Raw genomic sequence first — 16,074 nt, forward strand, 5'->3', positions numbered from 1 at the left:
TGACTGATCTCAATGATTGCTGGGTGCTCAGATGCAAAAATAACACATAAAAAAGGCCGGGTTTACGTAATGCTGGGAAGAGCATTTTGCTCCTTCAATGAAAGTCATTCTAAAAACAGTCGGGGCTTTGGAGTAAACAGTCAACCTATTTCAACATCGATCCCACTTTGCCAATACCAAGCTCTTTAACAGACACACTCACATACGGCAAGCACAGTACCCCTTATGACATCATCTTTCTCTCAGTGACATCACTCTTACCTGGCTTCCCTCTTTCTGCCAGAAGACGGCGGGTGGGGGGTTCCCCTTGGTGCCGCAGAGGAAGGTGACGGTGCGTCCCGGGGCAGAAATCTGGTCTCGTGGCCGAATAACGATCTGTGGGGGAACTGAAGGAAGCAGGACCAGATTAGGCAGGATGTTGGGAGAGCTGTTCGGCCATGTTTATACAACCTGTCTCTCCTTGCACAGACTGAGGAGGACTGAGAATCCTACCGGATGTTTAGTATCATTAATATTACTAATATTATTATCATTATTTCTAAATGAATTGCTGACATCAGGACACTCTTTGCAGTGTCTTTGTATTTAATGGGTTAAACTTATAAAACTACTTTCCAAAATGACTCGCTATATATAGAAAGTACAACTCACACAGGTGCCATAAGAAACAATGCTATGCCGTGCTACATCTGACAGCTCTGAAGCCCAGCAGCTCGAAATGCCACTTTCTGCCGACAGTCAGAATATGCCATTTAATTCTAACCTCCCAAATGGTGTCTGCAGAGGATAAGCACAGCCGAAAATATACACCGTACAGCCTGCCTCTTTCAGACACTGCTGCTGATTTACCCAGAGAGCCAAACTACAGGAGCTTTGGTGCCTCAAAATTGTTGAACAATGATCACCACGGTAATGCGGGGTGGTGTGTTAGGACCGGGTAACAGACACAACACACACACACCACACAATTAGTTTAGGCCAGCTACTTCTCTTAAACAAATTCCCCTTATAGCTTATATTCGTTATTATTTTGAAAATAGTCATTAACATGTGTAATTCTACTGTGGGTATTGGGTTGAAGTCCTGATCAATAAATCAAGCAGATGACCAATAACTATGTCCTGGGTCTCTCCTCTTCTCTGATGGTTCTGTGAATACACAGTTAATTGTGTGACTTCTCTTTGCTGTTTTTGGGACAGCATTAGATAACATTTCCCTCACCAGGCCATCAGAAACCACACTCAATAAGGGCATTTTCTCCTTTCACGAGTGATCAATTCAGAGGGGTTTAAAGCCCGCAAAATGTTAACAAAGTAAAGTCTGGCTCGCACACAGCACGTCGTGAGAGCACCGCACTCGATACTCTGAGAGCTCTCCACAGGTGGGCTTTGATCTGTCCATTGTACCAATTAATCATTTTCAAAAGCCCTAATGCATTCATTTATTGCTATGCTGCGAAGCTCTGCTATAAAAAGGGGGCCCTTTCACTGCAGCTTTCCTCTGTGCCCATTCAGATTTAATTACAGAGCTATGCTGAATTAATCTGCGTGGGGGAGAGGGAGCTGGGACGAGGCCGAAGTGCGTTCGTCCTCAGAGCTGCCCTCGTTTACAACGCCGGGTCCCGGGCGCGCAGTGAGCTAGGGGCCTCTTTTCTGAGGGAGATACGGGCTAATTAGGCAGGGCTCTTCTGCCCCTGTCAGATGATGACAATGTGGCTTCAGGACTTTGAAGAGGCCCTCATTAAGCGGGGCTTTGTGGGTCCTCAGTGGCCCCCGCTCTCCCGGTGATTGCGATCAATGCCCACGGCTGATGGATGTTAATCTTGGGGGATTATCTCTCCTGTAGGCCCCTGCGTACAGGACAACTCTGAGGTCCTTCAACACCTCCACCGCACCCGCCCAGCGGCAAGGCCATGCCTGCTGGCACAGGGATAACCAGGGGCAAGAGGTTACCCCTGTGATCCATAAAAAGGGCCAGGTGTCTCTTTTTTGGAGGCCCCGTGCCTGTGTTGAAAGGCCACACCCACCTTCGCCTCGCACCGGAACAATCCATCACACGCGGCGTTCTCTCCTGTAGCGGCTGATTGGTATTGATCAGGCGTCGGGTGATTGCCCTTTTTCACCAGCATCTGAATGTGTAATGATGTCACCTTTAACCTTCAGCGGCAAATTGATTTATCATCCTCCCCCCGTCCTTACTCATCTCACCCGTGCTTTTAATTAAACGAGCGCACGGCTCCACCCAGACACTCTGCTGGAACATTAAGGCTGTATCTACCAGCAGCAGAACAACTGCACATTGTGCAAACGTCTTGCTATTGTCTCATAACGTTGACATAAGTAATATTACATACATTTAAAGCTGCTGACATTAACAGAACCCATCCACAATGTGGTTTTCGAAATGCCTTTTTTGGTTTGCCTTGGTTGCCTTGATTCTGCAGGGATTTAGTTGGCTACCACCCCATTCCAGGTCCAGAGTGATTTCATACAAGTGAAGAGCCACAAAAATACTTGAAATCACTCCCCTTGGATCACGACCCTAACATCCATAATGTCCAAATGATCAACCTTCTGTCATTAAATTTGTGGGGCCTGAGTTACATTTTTTTCTTCATCAATAGGCCACATGTACTAGCTACCCCCAATCCACCCCATATCGGTAACAGCAAGCTTTGAAATGAGAGCCTTCCTGAATGTGCAACCAAACATGCATTTTAGTGCTTTTAGAGGAACTGTTTCTATCTCTTTACTGCATCTACAGCTGGGTATTGTCATTGATTATGTCAATGGCAACTAAACAAAAAAACAACAATATACTTGTTCACTTTACAGTAGTAAGTATTCTATTACATCAATGACACACAAGCCTAAAACTAAAATCGCTGCTTTATTAATCTATCTAGAATGAATTCCATATCTCATGCTATATTCAATATTTTGCAGCTTTATGTGAATATGGGAGTTTTTAGGGAAATGAGAATAAGATCAAGCAAGTTCTGAAAAGCCGAAGTGGAATTGAAATCATTTTTATAAAGTCACAGTCCAGGCTTTGAGTTTGTATAACGTAACCGAAAGGTGAAATTAAAGACATGGTCTGGGGTGTTGCACCACACAGAGAGGCACGAATCTGCATGTTTCATCATGTTATTAATATCACTCGACATCATTCAGGCAAATAGAATAAATCACAGCAAAATGGTCCTCGGCAGGGGTCGTGAAGATGATGTCCTGAGGTCACGTCGGTGGTCTCACCCCAGCCCGTGAGGTCAACACTGAAACATACCCCCTGCGGTCACACTTTGACCCGCCGGCAGGGAGGTTAAACACCACACCAGAGAGCCAGGCGTCCCGCTTCTTGCCTCTCTCAATCTCTGTCTCCAGGGCTTCCTGCCTATTGATCTCATCACGTTCTCCAATGGGCTGATGCAACCCGTGAAATGCTCGAGAAATTGGCCGTAATGCTCGCTATTTATGCAGTGCATGTAATTACCTAAAAAGGGGAAGTGTACGCACCTCGAGCTATGACTCACGATTAAACGGCAGTACGAACTGTCATCTTAACCTCTGAACAGGCAGCACCAATTGTGTGCAAGCGGGATTAGCAGAGATAGACAGTATACTTCCTCTGCATGCACAAAGTGCAAATTTTACATGCTATACAGATGTTATATTTTAGTCTGGATATTTCAGAGATAAATTGATTGCTCAAAGATAACTTATTTAAACATCTATACAGTATTATGCATTGCCTATATTCACAAATAGGGAAATATACAGGAAATTGTTCAGAAAATTTCGGGTCTACTCCTATTCAAACAGTTTGGAGACATAAGAATTTCTTACAGCAAATACTGTTTAGACAGCAGAATTCCTGGGGATATAATGTTTAATATCTGCTTCACATTTTCAGGAAGGTAATTCTTCACTGTGCAATACCACACCACTAAAAGTGCCTTGGAAAAGTAAAATAAATAAATAAAGTAAGGCCCACAAAACTGGGAATTCCTCCAAGATTAAAGAAATTAATCTGTCTTTAACCTACAGCCCTACTCCCTTGTATCCAGGCAGATGTGTCAGCAGGGCATGCTGGGATATTGGTGTTTTGGAAGCTGTGGGGCACGGGTCTGACTGGCAGGGTAAGTGGCACCAGTCGGGCAGATTACTGGGAATGGCAGATGGGATGGCACCACCTGTTCGTCTTAGCCTGGCATCGTCGTCGTCCCCCACCCCCCCCCCCCCCCCCCACCCCTACCCGAACCCATGCTGCTTATGGTAACAGACCTTTCAGAAAATTTGCTTCAGCTCCTCCAAATATCAGACTCCAATTGCTCCAAATAATCCTGCCCATATGCCACACAAAACCTTGCTCATACACCACACAAAGCTTGCAGCATAGACACACAAAGCGTGCTCATACATTACACTAAATCTTGCTCACAACCTACATAAAGGAGTGTTCATATACTACACTAAAGCTTGCTCACAAATCACATAAAAGCTTGCTCATGATCTGTGAAAAAACTTGCGCATGGACCACACTGATGGTCTCTCACCCTCTCATCCACCATACTATCAGTGCTCTCACACCACACATAGCCTCCCTCCAAAACCACACAACACTTTGCTCATAAGCCACATTAAAGCTTGTTCATACTCCAAAGTAAAGCTTGCTCATATACCACACTAAAGCTTGTTCATAGTCCAAAGTAAAGCTTACACACTACCCTAAAGCTTGTTCATACTCCAAAGTAAAGCTTGCTCATATACCACACTAAAGCTTGTTCATAGTCCAAAGTAAAGCTTACACACTACCCTAAAGCTTGTTCATACTCCAAAGTAAAGCTTACACACACACACACACACACACACCACACTAAAGCGTTTTTGGTGAGCAGTAAAGCGCTGAAGCTTCAAAAACAGCCGCAGTGACAGGTAATTGCCCCCTGCAGACAACAGTGTTGAAGAGAAAACTGTGGATGTGCGTTCAAAGAGACATCAAGTACTCGACACGCAATTAATATGAGCTTCGGGGAATAAACAAACGAAGGGGTTAACTGCATGAGCATTAGAGGCACTCGTAACGGAAAACCACAAAATATAGAGGCAAGCTTTCAATCTTCAAATCATGATCCTATCAATAGATCTCTATAAATCCACACAAGCGCTGCTATTTTTCAATCTCCGTCAATAAAATACAATGTACAGGCTGTCACTTGTAATCAAATATAAACTCAATGATATTATTACTGAAATTTAAATTTAAATTACTTGCATTTTGGTATGTAACACTTTCACAAACACGGAAAAAGCGCTTAAGCTTTTATGCAATCTTCTCCCAGCGCACTCTCAGTTCGTAAGCCCAAAGATGGCGTATAATGTGTGCCTGAATTTACAATCAACACCGTCTTCCAGTGCTTACACACTCTAACAGAGAGGACAGGATGCAAGGTGTGAGCATGTAACATTACATGACAAACTGGGGCGGTAATGACAAGAAAGGCTCCTTCTTGCTTCAAAACTAATGATGATCCTCCCCACTTCTCGAGATTCTCTCCATCTCCAGGCCTCATTTGCACTGGCAGCTTTTACCATGGACAATAGATGGCTACACAAATCTTCATTCAACCTCCATTTAATTAGCAGAGCACACCTGGAAACCCACGACTGAGGTCGAGCTCATATGTTCATGGTATTTCCCTCTCTGTGTCATTCTGAGACCTACAGACTCCTTTCTCTCTTTCTTTTCTACATTAACTGTTGACTGCTGCATTGTTGGGCCATGATAGCTTGACATTTCCTTTCGCAATCTGATAAACAGGACTGTAAAAGTGAAATAAATGTGCCTTCTGATAATCGACAGCTTCACAAAGAGACGGTTATGATCACTGGCTGTTAAATCAGATGCCTAATCGATAGGCACACAATGCCGATGGGTGCTAAAGCACGCAAAAGCTCTGTGTGTGGGCGGGCTGAAGACCTCTCCCTGATGGTGCAGGGCAGAAGGCAGTCTGGATGGGGACAGCTCCAGGCTCTGGGGTATTGTTCAGGGCTGTCGTGTCTCCTTGTTCACTGAATTGGCTGCCTGTGCTCCCCAATGCACTCCTCCCCAGCCCCCCAACATCAAACCCCCCCCCCCCCCCCCCCCCCCTCCCGACAGACACTTTTTTAAAAATGATGAGGAGTGCAGCTGGGGGTCATTGGTGAATGGTACAGGTCACTCCAGCCTTGCTGAAGATACACAGCCCATTGTAATTCATGTCAGCACTCAAGGACATGCACACACACGCATACACACACACACACACACACACACACACACAAGGCTACGTTGCACCCTCATTTAATCCAATAAGGCCGAGTGCATCTCAGAGCCGCCGCCCCGCGTGTCAGGGCCTGTTTGCGTTCAGCGATGGCCTGCATGTCAGCGGCAGTCATCCCCCTGCTCGAGCGGCTCGCTCACAGGCACTTCATTAACAAAGACCCCCTCGTCCGATTGGATTGGGCTGGCACAGAGCCCCTCTCCGAACCGTAAGTTCAATAAGAAACAGTGACACATCTGAGACGTGTGAATTCCTCCCACCAGCGGCTGATAAATCACAGCATGCAGTAAACACTCCATTACAACGACCCGAAGACACAGCCGACGCCCCCCCCCCCCCCCATCTCTGCCCCCCTCCCAGAAGCCCCTCATGCAGAGATGAGATGAGATGAGATGAGATGGTTACTTACAAGATGGACCCACTACAATGGAGGGGAATGCAGGAGAGGGAGAGAGATGAAGTACATATGAGACGGGTTGGGTTGCGAAGCAGGCAGAGCAGCAGAAGAAAAAGAGAAATAAAATTAATTAAAAAAAAAACTGTAAAAGCAATACAATCACAAGTGGCCTTAAGCGTGAATCTACATGGGTAATGGCAAATCTGAAGAAGGAATGATGCGTGGAATAAAAGCCATTTAGATGGGCGAAAGAAACCGAATGGAGCAAACAATTATGCGTTTGCTCCATTGAGCAATTATCCGAAGCTGGATAATTACAGACGCAGTTCAGATTAAGATCCCGGTTTGAGAGCAAAACGAGCACTGTGCTCCGTAACCCACCAGGGACCCCATCTGGTGGAGGGGGAACCCCTGGGTTACAAACCCAGCTTCTCATCCAGCGCACCATGCTGCCAACCCGAATTGAAACAGACCCTCTCCAGCTGCCACCCCGGGAGCCTTCAGTTCACTCCGACTGCTGTGCTCCATTGGCGCCAAAACTGTGCTCTGTGAGTTTATTCAGATAAATCATTTCCCCAACAGCTGTCAGAAGGAATAATCCACACAGTTTACTCAGACGAGAGACTGCGGAAAGGGGCCTAACACGCCGCTGTGTCCTATAACACACTGCTTTGATTCTGATTGTTTGGCTGTTATAAATAAACTATAATGCTCACAGGACACTGGATTCTTTTACACCATTGGAGATTTTTAACACCTCCAGTATAATGACAATACGTGACAATTCACAGATTTTTTTTGTTTTCAAAAAATGTGCTCTATTGTTTGTGCCAATGAAACGTGTGGCACTCTTGGTGTATGTACCTAATGATACATTCAGTAAAAAATACCAAATCAAACACAACAAAGTTGCAAACAAAGGTTTCGTTTTACATGGTCTGCCCATGTCCGTTTTGTGTGTTTTTCAGATCGTGTGGATATACAGAGTGAATAGGCAGGCGTGTGCCAGTACAGGTGAGTGTGAGGTGCCTTACCGTGCACCTGCAGGGTGCCGGACGCCTCGGCCTTGCCCACACTGTTCTCCGACACGCAGGTGTACGTGCCTTCATCCTCCGCTCGCACCTGTGTCAGCCGCAGGCTGTTGTCACTGCGGATTTCATATCTGCAGAGGCAGGAAACACACAGGAATCGGGGTGTGCACTCAGCCAATCAGAATGCATTGTACACAGAGTGACTTTCAAATCAGGGTGAGCCTTCAGCCAATAGGGAGGTGTACAGCTTGCCTTTTGATAGCTCCTCCTGCCATCTCACCCATAAAACACACTCTTTAATAGCAGAAAGTCCTTCAGCGGGAGACCCGTGGCTGATTCTCCTACTGGTTCTGGGTCTAGGTCTGGGTCTGAGTCTGGGCTTGGTTCTGGGTCTGGTATTGGTTCTTGTTTTAGTTCTGGGTTTTGCCCTAGGTCTGTGGGGCTTGAGTGATAATATTCAAATTTCTGCTCTATTTTGACTCTCCTGTTCTGATGCCCACTATCCAGTTCTATTGCTTTCTTCAGTGACCAAACAGAGCCCACAGTGATGTCCCTGTCCAGTGGCAAAAGCTGGTCTTTCTTATAGGAGATGAATGTGAGTTTACTTTCAGGAAAGAAAAGATAACAGGACATACCATATGGTTCTAGGCTTGAGATATGGCTTGCACTGAACTAACGTGAAAGTTAGCTATTATTTTGATTGATAGCTGGAACTTGTATTCAGATCACTTATGTAAACATTTGTAAGCGGGCCCAGCAGATCAAAACCAGAACTGCTCATAAATTCAGAACAAACACTCGGTGAGGGTGAAATATTTCCACGGGGCCATTCTGAATTCAAGCTGTGTTGTCTGCACATAAATCCACTCGGCTTTCACACCAGAATAAAAATGGAAGTTTTACTGTTACTGTAGCGACATGCTTACTAATGAATTCTCCCTGACAAGAGATACACTGGAAGTAGTTAATTGTAGAATCTGAATACATATTAAAGTTATTTATGGGCAAGCCTCATCATAAAAATGCCATACATAGCACTACATTCTTTTTAAAACCATGTCAGCTCCAGCTCTTAAAAATGCAGGCACTTTCACTGATAGTAATACTCACTTCTATCATCAGCATAAACTTTTCTGGAAGACAGGAAATATTGCAAACATGGTACTAGCAACAATTTTATTGCTCAGCCTGCCAATCAATCAAGACAGCCTGTCAGTAAGTGAAACCAGTATGTTACCACCAAATACACCCAGCCAGTTACTCAGTGAAGCCAGTTAGTCAGTTAGTAAATAAAGCCAGACAGTCAGCCAATTAGTAAATGAAGCCAGCCAGTCAGTTAGTAAATAAAGCCAGTCAGTCAGTTAGTAAAATAAAGGCAGTCGGTCAGTAAGTTGATCAGTTAGTAAATAAAGGCAGTCGGTCAGTCAGTCAGTAAATACAGGCCTCAGTCAGTCAGTCAGTCAATCAGTAAATAAAGGCAGTCAGTCAGTCTCACCTCCCGCGGGGCAGCTCCCCCTCCTCCCGCCGCCAGCGCACTGTGGGGGCGGGGTCTCCGTGCGCCTCACACAGGAAGTCCACAGTGTCGTCTGCCAGCACCACCTGGTTCACCGGTCTCCGCACGAACACCGGCCGCTCTGTCCAGAGTAAGGACAACATCGTAAGGGTGTGGTCAAAGAGGACAGTCAGACACAGGCCGGTCAGATGGGCCCAAGGAACACCGATCAGCAGCTCACCGAACACCACCAGCTCCGCGGGGTCACTGTCTCTCTCCCCAACCATGTTGGTGCCCACACACACGTACATCCCAGCATCGCTCTTCCTGGTGTTTGAGATCATAAGCTTCCCACCTCGGATCTGAAAGACAGGCCCAAGAGCACGCTAACACCACACTGGGCCGAGTTTCTTTCGAAAGTTCACCTTAGATCGTAACAGTCTGAGCATGCTTCAAACTCCAGCTCATTACCTGTTTCTAAAACGGCTCTGTTGCTGCAACATTTGCTTAAGCTTTTGGTTGCTTAAGGCAACCGTGCATACACACATCCAGCAAAGTAGCACTTCAGAGGAGCTGGGTGTAACATGGTAGAAAACAGAACTGAAATAATGAGTACCCTCTCACTGTTTGATTCTCCCAAAGGTATTTCATGAAAAAAAACAGAGATATTTCGTCAGCAGAAGTCTTTGTCTGGAGACCAGGCGAAGACCAGACAAAGACCTTTGCAGTCAAATTGTTGTTGTTGTTGATGTTGTTCATTAAAAACTTTTTTCCGTGCCTTGAACAACATGCAGTGAAACTCATTATTTCACTCCTGCATTCCACTGTTGCTTGAACGCAAGTCCAAAGTGATTGTTTTCTGAATCAAAGTCCAAAACATGACCAAGAGGAGCACACCTTTATCCATTAAAAAAAGCAGGAGCTCAGAACATAGACAGAGCTGTAGGACGAGGGGGGGGGGGGGGGGAGGGGTCAACAGTGCAGCATGTTGGGTTAAACTGTAGCATAGTGGTTAAGGAGCAAGACTCATAACCAATAGGTTGCTGGTTCAATTCCCCACTGAGCCATTGCAGCTTTACCCTGGGCAAGATACTTAACCCACAGTTGCCCCAGTAAATATCCAGCTGTATAAATGGATAACATGTAAAAACTGTAACCTATGTAAGTGGCTCTGGATAAAAGCGCTGGCTAAATGCTAATGCTAATAATAATAATAATAATAATAATAATAATGATGATGACTCACTGTGATCCTCTCGTCCTTGTCGTTCACTCGTACATTGTTCCTCTTCCAGGAGATGGTGGGCTCGGGGTGACCGCGTGGCGGAATGCACTCCATCACCGCCGGCTCGCCCACCGCCACCAGCACGTCGCTGGGGGCCTGCCGGAAGTCGTCCCGAAGAACTGCGGGGGGGACAGAGAGAGGGGGCCGGCGTGAGACGCGATGCCAATTCATGTTCGCTTCACCAAATGCCACAGCGTGTTTTCCTCCACAAAAACAGGAAAAGAGCAATCTGCACTCTGCTTGTGATTTGTTTATTTCTCTGGGTTTTGAAAGCAAAAAAGGCCCCAAGAAGGGAAATGCAAAAAAAAAAAAAAACCTTTCAAGAGTATGTCCTTGTTCAATTTTTCATCTCTGTGCGATACCTCCCACCACCCCTGTCTCTCCCCATGGTCTCAATTAGCTCATTTCCTCTGTTTATTTGCCTGTCTGTTGTTTCACCTGTGAGCACCCATGCATTTTTTAGCACCTTTCAATCTGACACAGGGGTGATGAATAATTGAATGATACACGCTTTCCGGGGACACGCGCACGTTAGATTTGCATGAAAACTCACAATGGGTGCAAACGGACACGGACATTCTCTCCCCAACCCCCCTCTCCTGGGGCCTGTTTTCCATGCCTCCACACACATTCGAGGCTGATTCCCATCAACAAAGCATTCAAACTGAACCCTGATTTACTGTCGGCTATCAGATTCCTCAGCATCTTCATCTGTGTTTCTCTACTTTCCTCTTGTCTGCTCTGTATGTCTCAGAGCGAACCATACTTAATGCATCTTTTCATCCCCATCCCCCATCTTATCTTACATATGTTGTCTGATCTCCATGGCGATCACCAAGCAGGGTTTACAATGGGCGGAGCTTAATGAAGGGAACCTGTCCCTAGATTGCACTGGTACAGACAGCCACCGAGAGCAACGGCGTCCAGCAGCCAGAAGCACAAAGCTCTGCTCTGGAAGTCACTTAGCTTGGCTGTTACTGGACGGCCAACAGGACACTTTCCCAGGGGCCCATTTTCCACTGCTTTGTGAGTGTTCCAGAGGGCCGCAATCAGATGTAACCGCATATTAAATGATGACGTTCAGGTACACCCCCGAGCACTTCCTTTTCAGCACTCAGCCCCAGGTGAACTGTAACGGCAGCTTCTATGTGGCCTCGTGGAGGAGTTGGGGCCAAGTAAGGACACAGTGACCACCCCCCTACCTCCCCCAGAGCTTTGTGGGCATTTCAAACCAGCTACATCCACAACAGACACCTCACAAAGTCTTCCCAGCCCAGCCACATCTACAGGTGCTCTCTTTCAGTCTCTTTCATGTCGTCGGCTAAAGCTGAAGCTTTTGAATTCGCAGGTGAGAGCCCGGCAGAGGCTCTCCACCACAACAAAACCCTGCTGAAGCCAAAGCTCGCAGCTATAGTTTCTGCCTCAATTAAAGCGGGAAGGCAGCTGAACCACAGGAGGGATCGGATCTGGCTGGAGGCACCTCCATACCTCTCAACGTGTCATGTCCACAATACCGATTTGTCAGTGCAAGCAAATCCTTTCAGCTTAGGGCAGCAAACTTATTTCATTTTTTTTTTTTTAGTTTTACTGTTTTTTTCCCCCTAGACTGAGACATTTCTTTTATTGCACTCCACGGGCCTTAAGTGGGTCTTTGAAGTTGCAAGCGGCTGCAATTTAACAATCACACATTGATGCACGGAAATGATTTATCGAGAGATGGGCACCAGAGCAGTGCCGCGTGCGACACATTAGGAAAGCTGGTTTAGCGATATCAATATTCCTTCACTCCAGTGGACTCTGAAGCAACGGCCAGGGGCTTCCTGAGATGCCCCAGAGGCAGGACAGTGCTGAAAACCAGACTCAGTGATAAATAAGTCACAGACCTCAAATAACCCAGCGATGACTATGCTTTTATTTTAATGGCTTCAGCACTCCTCCTGAGCCTGAATATTCAATATTTCAATATGATTCTTAAAAAAATTGCCTGCTTCTAAACACATATTGTAGATTTTTATAGAATATATACATAGAATTTCTATATATATAGGATATATATAGGTTTTTTATACATTCATAGAAATTCAAGGATAGCAGATATAGACTTGCATGTATACTTGAAGAGGCTTTTAAATTTAATGGTCATAAATATATGAATACACAAAAAAGCAAATATGACATGAGAGGCATGCACGATCTATGTTTGGAACTATGTTCCATGTGAGTTAGTCAAAACCACAGTCATGGGTTCCATTTATAAAATGCCGTAAAGGAAAAAGGTCATTTTTTTAAACACTGCTACAGAATGACCCATAAATCATTATTAATTATTAATTCCAAGGCTGTTTAGTGAGCCACTGATCAACATCAAATTGTAAGAGCTAGTTTCTGTGCCTAAATGAGGTGCCAAAAAGCACACAGGACACCTTCTTCACAAACTTCAAGCTCCAGACAAAAGCGGTCAGTGTGTCGACCTGTTTGCCACTCTGAGTGAGTGTCTGTCACAGGCGAATTTAATAAGCGTGAGGAGAAAAACCTATAAAAACCCTCAAAAAAAGAGAACAGCTCAGTAAATCAGGCCTTTTACTGCATTGCAGCTTCATCACGGCCCTGCAGCAGAAGCAGAAAGGGGCTCCACTGTTACAGAGATTTTTGGGGAATAACAATGTCCTCAAGGACCTACCCTTCGGAGGCTGGTGCTAACCTGATGCATGAGAAACTCTCCCAGCGTGGCATGGCTTACATTTTCCTTCTGAGCACAGTCAGGGAGCCAAACACTGTGGGCACTGAACACAGTGTGCTAATTTTGGTTTCATCTGCCTGTTTTTCAAGAGGCCGTTTGCGCTGAGGTGAACCTCCACATCCACTTTCTTCTCCAGCTGGAAACAGGCAGAGAGGTCACTGCGGAGTGATGGTGTCAGAGGCAGAGTGACTGAGGTCAGTTAAACGGTCACAGAGCAGCTCTGTTTCAAAGAGCAAAGAGCTAAAGTGGTTGTGGTAGAAAACCCACCCCGAGAGAATGTGAGTCACAGTGTATCTGGGAATGTGTGTGCACCTGTGTTTGGCTCTGTCAGTGAGTGCGTGTGAGACTACTCTGTGTGTGTGTGTGCGTGTGTGTGTTTGTGTGTGCGTGTGTGTGTATATGTGTGTGTGTTTGAGAGAGAGAGTGTGTACATATGTGTGGTTTTGGGTTAGGGGGTGAAACAGGCAGTTGGGTATAAGCCTGTATATATGTGTGTGTGTGTGTGTGTGTGTGTGTGTGTGTGTTTGAGAGAGAGAGTGTGTACATATGTGTGGTTTTGGGTTAGGGGGTGAAATTGACAGTTGGGTATAAGCCTGTGTGTGTGTGTGTGTGTGTGTGTGTGTGTGTGTGTGTGTGTGTGTGTGTGTGTGTGTGTGTGTGCGTGGGGGAGGGTGTGTGTGTATGTGTGTGTGTGTGTGTGTGTGTGTGTGTGTGTGTGTGTGTGTGTGTGTGTGTGTGTGCATATGTGTGTGTGTGTGTGTGTGTGTGTGTGTGCATATGCGTGTGCGCGTGCGTGTGTGTGTGTGTGTGTGTGTGTGTGTGTGTGTGTGTGTGTGTGTGTATGTGTGTGTGTGTGTGTGTGTGTGCGTGTGCGCGTGGGTGTGTGTGTGTGTGTGTGTGTGTGTGTGTGTGTGTGTGTGTGTGTGTGTGTGTGTGTGTGCGTGTGCGCGTGGGTGTGTGTGTGTGTGTGTGTGTGTGTGTGTGTGTGTATGTGTGTGCGCGTGTGTGTGTGTGTGTGCATATGCGTGTGCGCGTGTGTGTGTGTGTATGTGTGTGTGTGTGTGTGCGTGGGGGAGGGTGTGGACATTAGGGATGAATAGCACAGCTAATGTCCCCACAATGTCACCCCAGCAGGGAGGGGACAGCCCAGCCTGATTAATGTGCCTCACTCATCTGATGAAGAGGAAGCCAGACAGTGAACCCTGTTACACGTACAGCAGGATATTACGAGTGGGGTGGCGGGGGGTGGGGGGGTCACTTTAATTTTTAATGGACGCTTGTCACCCACACTGGGTTGACGGCATTTCTCAAAATGTCAGAATAATGTGATGTTGTTTCAGTACCGTCGCTGCCTCAAGAAGAAAAAAAACTAACATAAACACACACACACACACAAAGGGCTTCACAGGTGACGACGTGCGTGAGCTGTAAGATTAGGCTTCGACCCCACGCTGGATTTCTCGAGCAGCAGGAGAGTGCTGTATTGTTATTGTTACTGTCCTTCTACTTTTCAGAAATATAGCTGCAAATAACCCAATTTATGTACACTTCTCATTGATTATTATTGATTACGCTGAGGTTGGATGTCTTAAAGGCACCTAACCATGTGAGCATATGAGTTAAAATTACGTTATAGAATAGAGTTCAGCGCATACAATCCGATCTGAATCTGATCTATTGAACACAGACTCCTGTACTCCTCCATTCACAGCGGTTTCCCACAGTGGATCCAGCTCAGTGCGGCGGGGGGCCAGTGAGGTGCAGCTTCATACGCTGCAGAGGGTCCGTCCCTGGTCTCCAATTACAGAGCCGCTCGGCCTACCGGCTTTCCAACTGCATCCACACAGCCTCACATCCAAATTCTCCGGTAATGCGGAGGAGGAAAAAAAGCCCTCCCCGGGGGCAGTGGTGAATGAGATAAAAACGGGATGGAGTCTGAAGTGCTTGCAGAGGCACCCTGCTCTATGGGGGGGGTTATGGAAAGGTTGGGGTGACCTGTCGTCTGCCAGGGTCCAAGACCTCACCTCCTGCTTGGCTCTCCCACTGGAAATGGAGAAGCCGCAAGGAGAGTGATTAAACTTTGGCAACTACCCATAATGCCCCGGGGGTGATTGGCAGGTTAAGCCTCTGACCTCTGACCCCTGGCAAACTGCCTTGGGGAACCCCTGCGTGCTGACTACCGCCAGGCATATGCAACTCCCCTCCCAGTCCCCCCTCCACGACCCACTTCAATTAGGGAGACTCCTTTCACCCCATTGGCTGTTTCTGTGGGGCATCTCTAACAAATCCCTCTACCATCCCACTCCTCCTGCCCCTCGCCAGAGCACATGCTGCTTTACACACACACACACACACACGCACGCACACACACACACACACACACACACAAAAATCAATTTCTCATCCTGCAACATCATTAATGTTTCAGCGGGGTAGTTTACATAGTAAACAACCCATCCGTGTGTCTGTCCGCTCCACCTAATGCCTAATGCAGCTACCTGTCTGCTGCATTAGGGGAATTCTGCAAAGTTATTTCTATGAATCAATAGCCAAGACACGGGATCTGTTTCATCCATTACAAGGGGAAGTTGTGTACAGATTAGTTTAAATTAAAGACACTCCAAACCTAATAACACAATGGCCAATTTGTATGAAGCAATGCAAATCGAGTTATCCACTGTCTCCTGTACAATTTACAGCTTTTCCACTTACCACAGTCATCTGTCTTTTGATGTAGAAATGCATCTTTTTTCCTCCCTGTGTAGCTTTTCATAATGCATCATTTGTGTTTTTAATTCAGAATAAAT

General features: G+C 46.2%; 1 protein-coding gene across 4 annotated transcripts in view; it reads right to left on the reverse strand.

Moving 5' to 3' along the window:
- zgc:77784 (uncharacterized protein LOC402947 homolog) overlaps positions 1-16,074 on the reverse strand; it is a 75,535-nt gene that overhangs the window by 27,239 nt on the left and 32,222 nt on the right. For all 4 annotated transcript variants that reach the window (XM_036536142.1, XM_036536140.1, XM_036536143.1 and 1 more), the window contains exons 3-7: positions 10,489-10,646; positions 9,484-9,604; positions 9,246-9,384; positions 7,754-7,881; positions 262-386 (exon numbers count right to left, since the gene is read on the reverse strand). In XM_036536142.1, coding sequence (XP_036392035.1) covers positions 262-386; positions 7,754-7,881; positions 9,246-9,384; positions 9,484-9,604; positions 10,489-10,646 — 671 coding nt within the window. The remainder of the gene's footprint in view (positions 1-261; positions 387-7,753; positions 7,882-9,245; positions 9,385-9,483; positions 9,605-10,488; positions 10,647-16,074) is intronic.

This window comes from Megalops cyprinoides, chromosome 9, assembly GCF_013368585.1.
Source record: "Megalops cyprinoides isolate fMegCyp1 chromosome 9, fMegCyp1.pri, whole genome shotgun sequence".
In the NCBI taxonomy this organism is placed as follows: domain Eukaryota; kingdom Metazoa; phylum Chordata; class Actinopteri; order Elopiformes; family Megalopidae; genus Megalops; species Megalops cyprinoides.